A 13,487-nucleotide genomic window follows, 5' to 3' on the forward strand; every position below is an offset into this window, starting at 1 on the left:
TTATTTTAGGTGTGGTTTCTTAAACGTTTTTAAAACGTTGCACTGCAACATTACTACCGAACGTACAGGTACAGCGGTTCTCGGACCACCAGTACAGAACTGTGAACTGTTTTTTTCGGACGCGTTCGATACGGAGAACCGATGAGCTGATGAGCTGAGCATGCGTGCAATTTTTTCAGAGGGACGAAATGCATGTTTCTAAAGTATTTTATTGAACATCAATAAGTGTAACAAAATAAAACATGTTAGAAACATGTTTATCATAGGCTACTGCCTTTTCACTGTATTATTTTAAAGATTGGAAACAATGAATGGATTATAAAACTAAACATTTATTATTATACTAAAACATTATTTTCAGGAACAGATAATTTAATTTCTAAGTAAGGTGATATACGTTTTTGACGTAGCCTAAACTCTTTCCAAGGTTTTAAAGGGTGCAAATGTTTATAATGTGTTAATCAAAACATAACGTATTAAACATACTGGAGACATGCATCGAGTTTTTAGTTTTGTCGACTGATTTAGCCTAGTAAGGTTTCAGTAGTTTTCAGCTCACACACAGGCATGCTACGGTTCTCGAGTCAAGAACTGGTTGTTGCAGCAGTTCTCGGATCACCAGCACAGAACCGAGAACTGTTTCTTTCGGACACGTTCGATACGGAGAACCGATGAGCTGGAGAGACTGCGCATGCGTGATCGCACCGTCTCTGAACCGAACTTTCTTTTGGCCAACTGATGCTGTGTTTATATATACTGTCTATGTGCTGTGCTGTTACATGAGCACGGGTGAACCAATGACTTGAATGGGGGGCCGAATTCGGCGAAATGTAAGTTTATTTAATTGCAAATAAAATAAAAATGATGAAGACATCCGCGTTTGCGCATTGCCTTAGGCCTACTACAGGGTTCATTTTCAAAACGTAAATGTAAAAAACCTATCCAAAATGATTATGACGATGAGTACATTATTTAACTGAAGTTATGATTACAAATGCCTTTATTTGAATGTATATTTATACGCCGGGATGATAGAATTGACGTCATTACGTGATGACGTAAAAGAACTGGTGAAGAGAAACGAACTGAACATTGAACATTGAAACGAACTGTCCGAAAGAACCGGTTCGCGGAAAAGAACCGGACTTCCCATCACTAGGCGGTTAGCGAATCACAACACACTGGGCCAAGCTGACCAATCAGAGCCTGTTGTGTATTTCTTCTTCTTCTTCTTCTTCTTGAATTTTATTGGCGGTTGACAAACAACACAATGGTGTATTTCCGCCACCAACTGGTATGGAGCAGGGGGGCAGGGATTTGTATTATTTTGAAGCTACCCCGGGCGCCGCCATTGGCTTGCGGAACCCCACCTGCAGTTAGCATCCCATTGACTCCCATTCATTTTGGCGTCACTTTGACAGCGAATAACTTCACATCTGAGGCGTTTAAAGACTCCATTTGTCCATTATTTATTTCTAAAGAAACACGAAAATGTATAAAAGTCTCCATTACCTTGTAGCTTACGTTATGGCCCTGTAGAAGCAGTTTTTGTAAAAGTAGGCTAACGATTGCGTCACAGCCACGCGACTCTCTGTCGCACAGTAGGAAATTACCATATGGACAGGAGGAGAAGCTCGCGGGCAATCGGGAGGACGTCGAGGCAAAATGACAAAGTAATTAATCAGAACACCTACAAAAAGTTTCTCCTGCTCCAAGATCATGGACAGCTCCTACTCACGCTCTCCGTCTCTGCGAGTTTCGGAAGGTAATGATTCAGATTGATCTTGGCACAGCTACTAGAAGACAGACGGTTTGCTCACGTCACATCTACGTCGTCGAGCTCAGTTTGAGTCTGCGCAGTACGCTGGACCCCCGGGAAGTAAAGAGTTTCTAATTGGCTTCACTTTGTCTCCGTTGAATCCAATGGGGTCGCTGTGTCCATTTCTTTTACTGTCTATGGTATGGAGTGTGGATCAAGACGACTAAACCCCCCCCCCCCCCCCCCCCCCTTTTTTTTTTTAAAATTCTCTCCCACAAATTAGATTTCTCGAGAAACTGAAGAATAAAATTATAACACTCATTTCTCGAGTTATTTTGCAGAATATACTTTGGTATAAATTGCCTTTTTATTTTTTTTTAAATTATGAATTAACAACCTTCTTTCATTCTTATATTTCTGACAATGCATTAAAACATGCTCTACTGTTTCCTCTTGCCCACAATACTCACATCTTCCCGTATCATGTTTACCCATAAAGTGTACTATTTAATCTTGTGTGTCAAAATCTCACCCTTGATATTACTATTTCTTCTCTCCTGTTTTTCCCTGTAATTCTCATCTCTCCCACTTTCCTTTGAATTCTATAAAACCACCGACCTTTTTCCTCCTCATCCCACTGTTTTTGCCACCTTTCTTTTAGTCTCTTCTTGATAATACTCTTAATTTCATTCTTACTTAAATTAACAATTAAATTAATGTCATTGTTTTTAACTGCTTCTTTTGCTTCTTTATCTGCAATTTCATTTCCTTGGACACCAACATGTGCAGGCACCCACAAAAATACTACTGTAATCCCCATCATTTGAATTCTGTATATTGTTTGCATTATCTCCATTGAAAAATCTGGTCTACTTTCTGAATGACTGTATTGTAAACTAGCCAATGATGAACATGAGTCTGAACAAATAACTGATTTCACAGGTCTTATTTCTTCTATCCACTGTATTGCTAATAATAATGCAACCATTTCCCCTGTATAAACAGATAGCTCATCACTGATCCTTTTCCTTATTGATAGATGAAACTCTGGGACAGTAAATGCTACTCCTATCTTGTTGTCTGAACTCTTTGATGCATCTGTGCGTTGTGTATTTCGGAGGGAGAGCCGTCTTATAACCAGTAAATCATCAGACCGTTTTAGGAGGAGAGACACAACGGTACAGAATAAAAGTAGATATGAAAAATAATTTTTTAATGAAGCATGAACACATGTTAGACTGCACACCATAAACACAATCAAGCCTTCGAAAAAAGCTGATCAACCGTCCATTTAACAGCTGCTGAAAACACTCTATATTGTGTAAGTCTTGGAGGCTTACAGTGCTATTTTGAACCAATAATATGATCAAAAAACAGTTGAAGGAGAATGAGCATTTAGTTATCTGACTCTAATATAAGTAATCTGACTCCATTGAAGTTATTGTTGTTCTTTAACATATGTTTCAGTGTATAGATTTTACATAATACATTAATATTGAGTTCAGCACAATTCTGTTCAGTTCAAGCTGTCAGATGAGACAAAACATGTTAGGACACACTAGTAGATCAGTAGTATGTAGTGGGAATAAGTGTATGTGTCCTGTGTAGCAAATGGCACAGATGTGTATTAGAGGTGTAAGAGACACATCAGTCCTCAATCTGCATAATGGCGACGATTCCCTCGCATCTGATTCACAGCATTAGCATACTGTGATGATGAAGGCCATTGTCCCACGTTTAATTCACATGAATACTTCTAAACTGATAACTGTCGTACTAGGGCAGTAAATATAGTTCTACCCATTTCACATCAATAGTTCCTGTTTTCACCTCATTTTGATGCTGATGTCTTCAGATCTCCTGTAAATTGACACGTAAAGCTCATTTCACTGGTCTAAGGGTATTTGTTGGTGACAAATATGTGGCTACGTTTTTCTGTGCAAAATCCTGTGCAATCAAGCCTTCAAATGTCCTTGTAATTCGCTTCAACCTTTCCGACCTTCATGAAAGATTATTTTATAGAAGGTTCAAGTGGTGTGTGTGTGTGTGAGTCAAGTCAAGTCAAGTTTATTTATATAGCGCTTTTCACAACATAGATTGTATCAAAGCAGCTTCACAGTATTAAATTAAAAACAATACATCAGTGTTTGTTTCTAGTGGAAAACGTCCACGTTTGGTAATTCTGATCAATAGTATCGTTGATTGATTAATTAAATTAAATATCCCCAAATATCCCCAACTGAGCAAGCCAAAGGCAACAGTGGCAAGGAACCGAAAAACTCCATCAGGTGACCTAATGGAGAAAAAAAAACCTTGGGAGAACCCAGGCTCAGTCGGGGGCCAGTTCTCCTCTGGCGTTTATGAAGTAGAGACCGGATTTAACTGTAAGATTAAAAATATTATATAAATGCCTGGCTGAAGAGATGCGTCTTTAATCTAGTTTTAAACTGGGAGAGCGAGTCTGAGCAACGGACAGTATCAGGAAGACTATTCCAGAGTTTTGGAGCTAAATGTGAAAATGTTCTCCCTCCTTTGGATGATCTGGATATCCTAGGTATGACCAAAAGCCTTGAATTTAGTGATCTTAAAGAGCATGATGGATTATAGGGCGATAGAAGATCCGTTAAATAGACTCGAGCTAAGCCGTTTAGGGCTTTATAAGTCAGTAGCAATACCTTGTAATTAATACGGAACTTTATAGGTAACCAATGTAGTGATGATAAAATTGGTGTTATATGATCATATTTTCTTGATCTAGTAAGAACTCTGGCGGCGGCATTTTTGATTAACTGTATCTTGTTTATTGAGGTTGCAGGACAACCAGCTAATAAAGCATTACAGTAATCTAGTCTCGAGGTCATGAACGCATGAACTAACTTTTCTGCATCAGAAACTGATAGCATATTACGTAGCTTAGCAATGTTTCTAAGGTGGAAAAAGGCTCTTCTTGTAACATATGAAATATGATTTTCAAAAGACAGGTTGCAGTCAAGTATAACACCCAGGTCTTTTACTGTAGATGATAAAGTAACAGGACAGGACATCCTACGATGTTAAAGTTGTATTGTGAGAGGTTTTGTGGGTGGTTTTTTGAACCGCTGATTAGTACCTCTGTCTTGTCTGGATTTAATAAAAGAAAACTGCGCGTCATCCAATCTTTTATATCTTTAACACACTGTCAATTTGGATAATTTAGCGTTTTCATCTGGCCGTGATGAAATATAGATTTGAGTGTCATCAGCATAACAATGGAAACTAATTCCATGTTTCCTTATAATATTTCCAAGTGGCAGCATATATATTGAAAATAACAGAGGGCCTAACACAGATCCCTGTGGCACTCCATAGTTTACTGGAGTTATGATCGATTTTTCTCCATTTAAATAGACAAAATGGTATCGGTCAGATAAGTACGATCTAAACCAGCTTAATGCTTGTCCTTGAACACCAGTATAATTTTGTAGTCTATCTAAGAGTATTGTGTGATCTATAGTATCGAACGCAGCACTAAGATCAAGTAAAACTAATATTGAGATACAGCCTTGGTCAGAAGCTAGAAGTAAATCATTTGTGATTTTAACGAGCACAGTTTCAGTGCTATGGTGCGGCCTAAATCCAGACTGAAACTTTTCATAGGTGTCATTTTCTTGCAAGAAAGAGCCCAGTTGAGCGGACACAACTTTTTCTAGTATTTTAGACACAAAAGGAAGATTTGAAATGGGTCTATAATTTGCTAGTTTATTTGGGTCTAATTGTGGTTTCTTAATGAGAGGTTTTATAACTGCCAGTTTAAATGTTCTTGGAACATGACCTAAAGATAAAGATGAGTTAATAATATTGAGAAGAGGCTCTTTCACTACAGGTAACACTTCTTTCAGTAGTTTAGTTGGTATAGGATCTAATAAACATGTTGTTGTTTTAGATGAAGTGATAAGTTTATTTAACTCTTTTTGTTCTATAGTTGTAAAGCACTGTAATTGTTCTTAATGTAATTGTCTACTGTAATTGAATATTTTGTTCAGGTGACATCTGTTTATTTGTTAGTCTAGCCACGGTGTTAAATAAGAACCTAGGATTGTTTTGGTTGTTTTCTATTAGTTTGCCGAGGTGCTCAGCCCTGGCCGCTTTTAGGGCCTTTTTATAACGTGACATACTGTCTTTCCATGCGATTCTAAAGACCTCTAAATTTGTTTTGTTTTTTTCATTTACGCTCTAAATTATGGGTTTCTCTCTTTAGAACATGCGTAGTATTGTTGTACCATGGTGCTTTACTTTTCTCTCTGACCTTTTTTAATCTAATGGGTGCAACAATATCCAATGTTCCAGAGAGAATAGTGCTTATAGTGCTAGTTAATTCCTCTAGTTCATCTGTTTGTTTGGGTTCACTGAGCAGCTGAGACAGATCAGACAAGCAATTTTAAAAATGATCTATGGTGGATGGAAGGATTGTTCTGCCTGATCGATAACGTGGCGCAGCATGATATATTACGTAATATGCAAGTTACCATGTAATGGTCAGTGACATCATCACTTTGTGGAATGATATCTATATCGGTTGGATTGGTTCCATGTGATATAATTAAATCAAGTGTATGATTAAAACGATGAGTTGGTCCGGTAACGTTTTGCTTGACCCCAAAGGAGTTTAATAAATCTGTAAACGCAGCCCCTAACGCATCATTTGGATTATCTACGTGGATGTTAAAATCTCCAATAATTAATTCTTTATCAACATTAACTAATAGGTCTGAGAGAAAATCTGCAAACTCTTTTAAGAAATCAGCGTAAGGCCCAGGTGGTCTATATACGGTAGCCAAGGCTAGAGATAATAGGGATGTTTTTCGAACATCTAAGAGCGTAACATTTAGTACAAGTACTTCAAACGAAATAAACTTATAGCCCGTTTTCTGAGTAACATTGAGAATATCTCTATGGATTGTTGCAACACCGCCGCCATGACCAAAAACAGATTCCAATTATTTACAAAGAGCAGTTTCTGCTCATTGCACCATGACATTAATCATTCATTTAGCGCGAATAATCTACTAAACTTTTCATGACCTAGTCAGTACGTGGGAAGCGGTCCTGACACAATGATCGTTATTTCAGGCGATGTGCTGCGTACCGTATCGATCAGTGAGTCTGTGTGAGTCTGTGGTTTAAAACTACTGTGTGAGTCTGTGGTCAAAAACTACCTTCAGAATCGATCCAGAATAGTTGGAGAGAAAATCCTGATGCATCCGTGTGTGGTAGGTGGGATACAAATTTACAGGGCTTAAATCCAGACAACTACACCCCAATGGGATTTACATCCAAACTGTGTCGGATACGGGTGTTGGTCGGACAAGGGGGAAACACAGGTCTAAACACGGTTTTAAAACAGTCACGTGCAAACGTAAAAACATATGCATATTTTTAGGAACACATCTACAAAAATATGCCTGTATTTCAAGTTGATAAAATAATTTAAAATCCATATCAGTTTATTTGTGCCCGCGCCCTCCCAGGAGTCTCTCACTAAAAAAAAAAAAAAAAAATTACAACCGCGCGCGATCTGTCTGCAGTCGTCGAGATGGATCCTGAGGAGTTGACGAAAAGAATAGCTCGTGGAGATTGTGAAGTTGTCGACAGGGTAGGCCTTTTGACAGAATTTTGGCTGAAGTTGTCCTTGTGTTAATGGTCGTGTAATCAGGCCCGCCCACAGAAATGACTGGGCCCCTGAAAAGGTCCAGTGAATGGGCCCTCCCCAAATCTGCTATAGGCTACTCATATCATGCGTGTGCTCTCTCTCTCTCTCTCCCCCCTACATTAACACATACTGAGAGACTGAGAGACTTACTCAGTCATGGAGGCTACATAGGCACACACACACACACACACACACACACACACACACACACACACACACACACACACACACACACACACACACACCAAGGTTAACAAACATGTCTTTAAAGTCGGGGTTAAATGCAGAACATCTACGCTAGTATCATTTGCATCATCCTCTTTCTCACAGGTGGTGGTGTCTCTGTCGCTAAAAATAACTTAAGCTGTTACATTAACCTCCTGCCTATCGTTAACCTGACTGGGAGCAGCTTTCTGAGCTGACTGAAAAAAGTTGGTCAATACATTATTATTTGGGTCTAAAGCCCTTGCCAGCTCCCTCCTTTCTCCTTTCTTTTCTGGCACCCTGATTTATTTGCACGCCCTGGCATAGCAAGGAAATTTACTCCAACATTAAGCTAGTAATGTTTTCAGGCCACTTGCGCTGCTGACCGCGAACTGGCACGAAGCACTGGCGTTTTGACGTTGTGTTGGTTACATACAACAAAAAATAGCCTACTCAGACCATTTTGCAATGGTTTTGAATTTACAAAACCAGAAGTTCTTACCAGAACCAGGAATTATGACCATATTAGCCCGGTTCTGTCAACATTGCATTGGCTCCCTATTGAACATTGTATAAATTAAGATAGTTTTAACTCCTGAAGGTCACATTTGCTGAAACTTGTGCATCAATTTAACTGCATTGTTGCGCACATTCACCATCTGGGGAAGGGGCTGGGGAAGGGGAAGAGGCTGGGGAGGGGGGGAGTGTTGCGCGTGTTTCATGAACGGATATACGGATGTGACGATTAAATGAGTGGTTGTGCAGTGAGTGCTTGTGTGTTTGTCCCCGTGTCTCATGAACACATCACGAGTCCTCCAATGATTGTTTGTAGTAATGTTGTCATTTCTGTCTTCTTTAGTTTCCAAATGGCTGAGCTGGGGAAGTCAGGCTATAAAGCGGAAGGAGGCTCCTCTTGGCCGGCAGCCAGCTTGTTCAATGGCATTTCATCATGTTTACATTTTATTCTTAGTTTGTAACTTTAGTCAGGAGAGGGGAGTCTCTTGACTTTATTACTTGAGTTCCCCATCTCTCATTCTCGATTACTTTTGTGAGTTTTTTGTTTTGCAAAAAATACTTTATTTAGATTGAGTTGTCCATCTCTTATGCTATGTGTCCCTTGAATCCTATATTAGGGACCGTAACATATACTGTATATGTTTGTGGTGGGTCCAGTGAAAATGTTTGCAGGGAAAGTAAAAATCTGAACCAGAATAAACCTGTAGAAAATATCCCTTGTGTTGAGCCTTGCACATATCAAGACATACTTCTTTTGCTATAAAATAAAGTTTTGTTACAAGTTTTGTAATGTGAAAAAAATTAATAATAATAAAACTAGGAAGTTCAATTGGCCCACCCTACATCTCAAAGCTGGAGCTGGGCCTGGTGTTGTTTAAAGTTCAAAGTAATTGTTCTGACTTCATGAAGCCTCATGGTGTGAATGAAACATCAAACTGACTAGAACAAACTCTTTGAAATGTATATGATACTGGATATCAAGGGTGAAACTGTTAATAATGTAGACAGACAGCAATCTCATTCAATTTCAGTCATGTGTGCAGAAATATAATTTAAGCATTTAAAAGCTCTGTTGAGAAGTTTAAAACACAGTAAGCTCAAAAAGCAATCATATCCGGATGCTTCATGAATTTCAGAACTAAAATTAAGAAATTGCTCTTGATTCAAGCAGAATCAGCAGAGAATTAAAAAAGGACAATAACAATGAGATGTTGATAAAAAGAGGAGAGAATTTAATCAATATTACATGAAGCAAATACAAACATTAAGAAAAAGTGAAAGCGAATTAGACAGATCTCTCTCTTTACTGACTTATAAGAGCCAAAGCATCTCAAGAGAAGAAAAGAGTCCAGTTTCAAAGATACTTGAACGTATATCTTGCGTTTCCATGGAAGAGTAGAAGTGAAAGAGAAACTAGATGTTCTAATGAAAAACAATGAATGAACGAGTTAAAAATTGATGTCAGATTCATATCTGTATTAAAAGCGTTAAGGCCTCTTCTTCAGCTCCTGAACTTTGCCTCCAAAGGTTTTTCCAGAGTGAATTTTCTGATGCTCTTTCAGTTCACCTATTTCTATCCATAGTAAAGGCCTTCCTGCACTGAAACACACCGCTGTGTCTTTTCTGCTGTAATATTACGATGGAATCTTCTCCTTTGTGTGAATCTTCAGGTTTTTATTCAGGACTGATGCTCAATGAAACTGTTTACTGCACTGATCACAGTTCAATGGTCTTTCTTCAGAATAAGAAGATGTGATTTCAGAGAGAAAGCCTGAGCCGCTTCTTCCCAGTGTGAACTCTCATGTGAATCTTCAGACTTGATTTTCATGTGAAGCGTTTTTTACACTGAGGGCAGGAGAGAGATTTTTCGGCTTCTGTTTTTCCTTTCTTGTTCACGTCCATCAGGTCTAAAAGAAACATTAAATCAAGTGAGATTTCAAATGAGAGACAAACTTGAAATGAAAAGTGAAGCCCAAAGTCAAGATCACTGATGAGTTCAATAGTCATTTCAACCCCATCAAATCTGGTCAACAACTGCTGTGCATAATTATGATGATTTGTGTAATAAATCACTAGTTTGGTCATGAAACTCTAGATGACGCATACTTGACATGTAATCTGTAAGCAATCACATAGTTTCCAACACCTTTCTAACATTAACAGAGGAAGAATCTGCAAGCTTCTCGTCTCTGTATTCTTGATAAGCACCAGAGCAAATACAAAAACATGAACTGCTGTTAGAAAACATGAAAAAACTGTTTGACATTTTATCTTCACCATAATAAGCAGTGTCAGAAAGATAAAGTTGCACTGTGCCACTATGTATATTGTCAGAGTGATTTGGCAGTGCTCAAGACAGATTTTATTTATATCACACATTCATGTTGGGTTGAACACGAGTTAATAGAAACCAATCAAACAACAAAATGTCTGTTGCTCATCGTGGCTGTTAAGAAACTAATGAATGAATGAGGCATTTATATAGCGCTACTATTTACTACTGTACACACCAAGCGCTTTACAATCACATCAGGTGTCGGCCTCATTCACAACCTGGATGATTCAACAGCAGCCACAGTGAAACAGCGCCAACTATAGGTGGAGAAGAGATATTTGACTGTGACTAACTTACACACAAGAGATTTTAGCCGTTTCTCAATATGCGTTCTTGTCTGTACTTGTGTTCTTGTGGACTTGTGAAACATCATCAGACGCTGCCCAAGTACTGTTCCAATTCAAAGTTCACATCTAGCCAAGTCCAGTTCAAATCCCCGGATGTGTTCTTGATCCGCCCCTTTTACAGAGGATGCATCGAGAGGTGATTTGTGTGGACTTGAGAAAGCCAGGTATCCCAGAATGCATCTCACACCTACCAGCAAGCGTCAATAGCAGAGGAGAAAACCCGCGTAATATCAAAATACTACTGTTATTGTGTCACAAAATGTAATTTTAAGAGTGTTTCAGGCGAGAATGTAGTTGTTTAAAGCTCAAATCTGTGGTTTATTTATAAAGATAGCGCCTATTTGAAAAATGCATCTGACGTTTTCGGAGATCCAGGCGAACACCGGGCGTTCAACGCTCATTAACCCCGACTGGAACAGCGTTTCCTCGGCTAGTCCTTCTTATGTTTGCCGCTGACTTTGATGTCTCTAGTCTTGCGAATAATTCGTCTTGTGTATAAGTCGATCTTTGGTCTCAATAATCTATAGTTTGTTCTATGGCAAATCGTTTTGGCAAAGTGAAGTTTCACAACTTTATATATTTAGGCTATTTAACTTTAACTGTGTAGACTAGAGAACTGACTTATGTTTGACTGAATTGTTTGCTTTATTTCTCATTGTATATCTTATTATAACTTTTAGGCTACTTATACTTTTATACTGGATATTATTGATCATTAAAACTGACATTTAACAAAAAGAGACAGGGTTGTGTAATTTTATTTTATATATTTTTATATGTATAGAATAATTTTTATATTTATTTTAGTACATTCTCTTCACTGTATGTACATGTAAAATAAAATGAAATGACACAACCCTGTCTGTTTGTTAAATGTCAGTTTTAATGATCAATATGTTTCATATTTTTAAAATGAAAACAAAAAGAAGCAGGGTTGTGTTTTATATTTCGTGTTGTATAAATATATGCAGTGAAGATAATCAATGTACGCATTTGCCTGAACCACATTTGTGTGGCCATTAATATGTTAAAGATTTTTTAAAATGAAAACAGGCAGAGTGGTGTTTTATACCATATTTCGTTTTATTGCTGCCTAAAATATACACAAAGAGATGACCGGAGTAACCAGAGCGAGTGACGCAATCAAGAACGCTGCTGTTCCATCTGCAGAATAACCGGACATGCGTCCTCTCGAGTTCATTCTCCTGAGTCCGAACTACCAAGGACGCAAGTCCGAAGTTTGCGTACTTGGTATTGAGAAACGGCCTTTGTTTCTCAGCACATAAAGATGAACTTCTTACCGTGATCTCAGACTGTGGTGATGTGGTTTCTGCACTGCATGGATCTTCATGTGTATCTTCAGGAGACTTTTAATAGAGAAACTTTTCCCGCACTGATCACACGTGTGTGGCTTCTCTCCGCTGTGGATCCTCTCATGTAATTTCAGAGATGTTGAGTGACTGAATCTCTTTTCACATTGTGAACACTTGTAAGGTTTCTCTCCAGTGTGGATCCTCTCATGTAATTTCAGAGATGCTGACTGAATGAATCTCTTGTCACAGTGTGAACACTTGTAAGGTTTTTCTCCAGTGTGGATCCTCTCATGTGTTTTCAGATTAGCTGACACACTGAATCTCTTGTCACAGTGTGAACACTTGTAAGGTTTTTCTCCAGTGTGGACCCTCTCATGTGATTTCAGATGTGATGACACAATGAATCTCTTGTCACAGTGTGAACACTTGTAAGGTTTTTCTCCGCTGTGGATCCTCTCATGTGTTTTCAGATGTTCTGATCGACTGAATCTCTTGTCACAGTGTGAACACTTGTAAGGTTTTTCTCCGCTGTGGATCCTCTCATGTGTTTTCAGATGTTCTGATCGACTGAATCTCTTGTCACAGTGTGAACACATGTAAGGTTTTTCTCCAGAGTGAATTATCTCATGCAGTTTTAAACAATTTGCTGTCATAAAAGTCTTCTCACACTCAAAGCACATGTACTCTCTAACAGCAGTGTGTATTTTCTGATGTGCATGTAAATATGTCAGCAGTGAAAAACTCTTTCCACACACAGAACATGAATGTGGCTTCTCCTCCGTATGAACTGTCAGGTGTGCCTTCAGGTTTGACGACCTAAGAAATGCTTTTCCACACTGATCACATGTGAACGGCTTCTTTCCAGTGTGGATCCTCATGTGACGCTCAAGTCTTTGTTTGGCTGCGAATCTCTTCCCACATTGATCACATGAGAACGGCTTCTCTCCAGTGTGGATTCTCATGTGAATCTCAAGAGTTTGTTTGCTTGTGAAACTCTTCCCACATTGATCACATGAGAACGGCTTCTCTCCAGTGTGGATTCTCATGTGACGCTCAAGATTTCGTTTGCTTTTTAAACTCTTTCCACACTGAGTGCAGGTGAAATATTTATTGGCTTTTCTTCTCTTTAAAAATGTCTTTTTAGTCTTTGAGCGACTCAAATGTTTTTCTCCAGGTTTGACCTGATGTTTCTCCTCCACTTCACTCAGTTCTTCACTCTCCTCCTCCACTTCACTCAGTTCTTCACTCTCATCGCTCTCTTCCATCAGCTCTGAAAGGAAAGAAAAAAAAGTTGAATTGCATTACCAGTACGTAATCCCCGCTT

General features: G+C 38.6%; 1 protein-coding gene across 17 annotated transcripts in view; it reads right to left on the reverse strand.

The window, feature by feature from the left end:
* Positions 1–13,487, reverse strand: part of LOC309498713 (uncharacterized protein) — a 170,939-nt gene that overhangs the window by 31,826 nt on the left and 125,626 nt on the right. For 7 of the 17 annotated variants that reach the window (XM_082169585.1, XM_082169584.1, XM_082169586.1 and 4 more), the window contains one exon: positions 9,378–10,075. The exons of 7 other annotated variants lie outside the window; for them this stretch is intronic. In XM_082169585.1, the coding sequence (XP_082025711.1) occupies positions 10,009–10,075 (67 nt within the window). In that variant the 3' untranslated portion in view covers positions 9,378–10,008. Of the gene's footprint in view, positions 1–9,377; positions 11,038–12,151; positions 13,434–13,487 lie in introns of those variants that run through there. 3 more of the 17 variants (XR_014206021.1, XM_082169599.1, XM_082169589.1) reach the window with 3 other exon arrangements.

This window comes from Leuciscus leuciscus (assembly GCF_965113295.1).
Source record: "Leuciscus leuciscus genome assembly, chromosome: 1".
Lineage (NCBI taxonomy): Eukaryota > Metazoa > Chordata > Actinopteri > Cypriniformes > Leuciscidae > Leuciscus > Leuciscus leuciscus.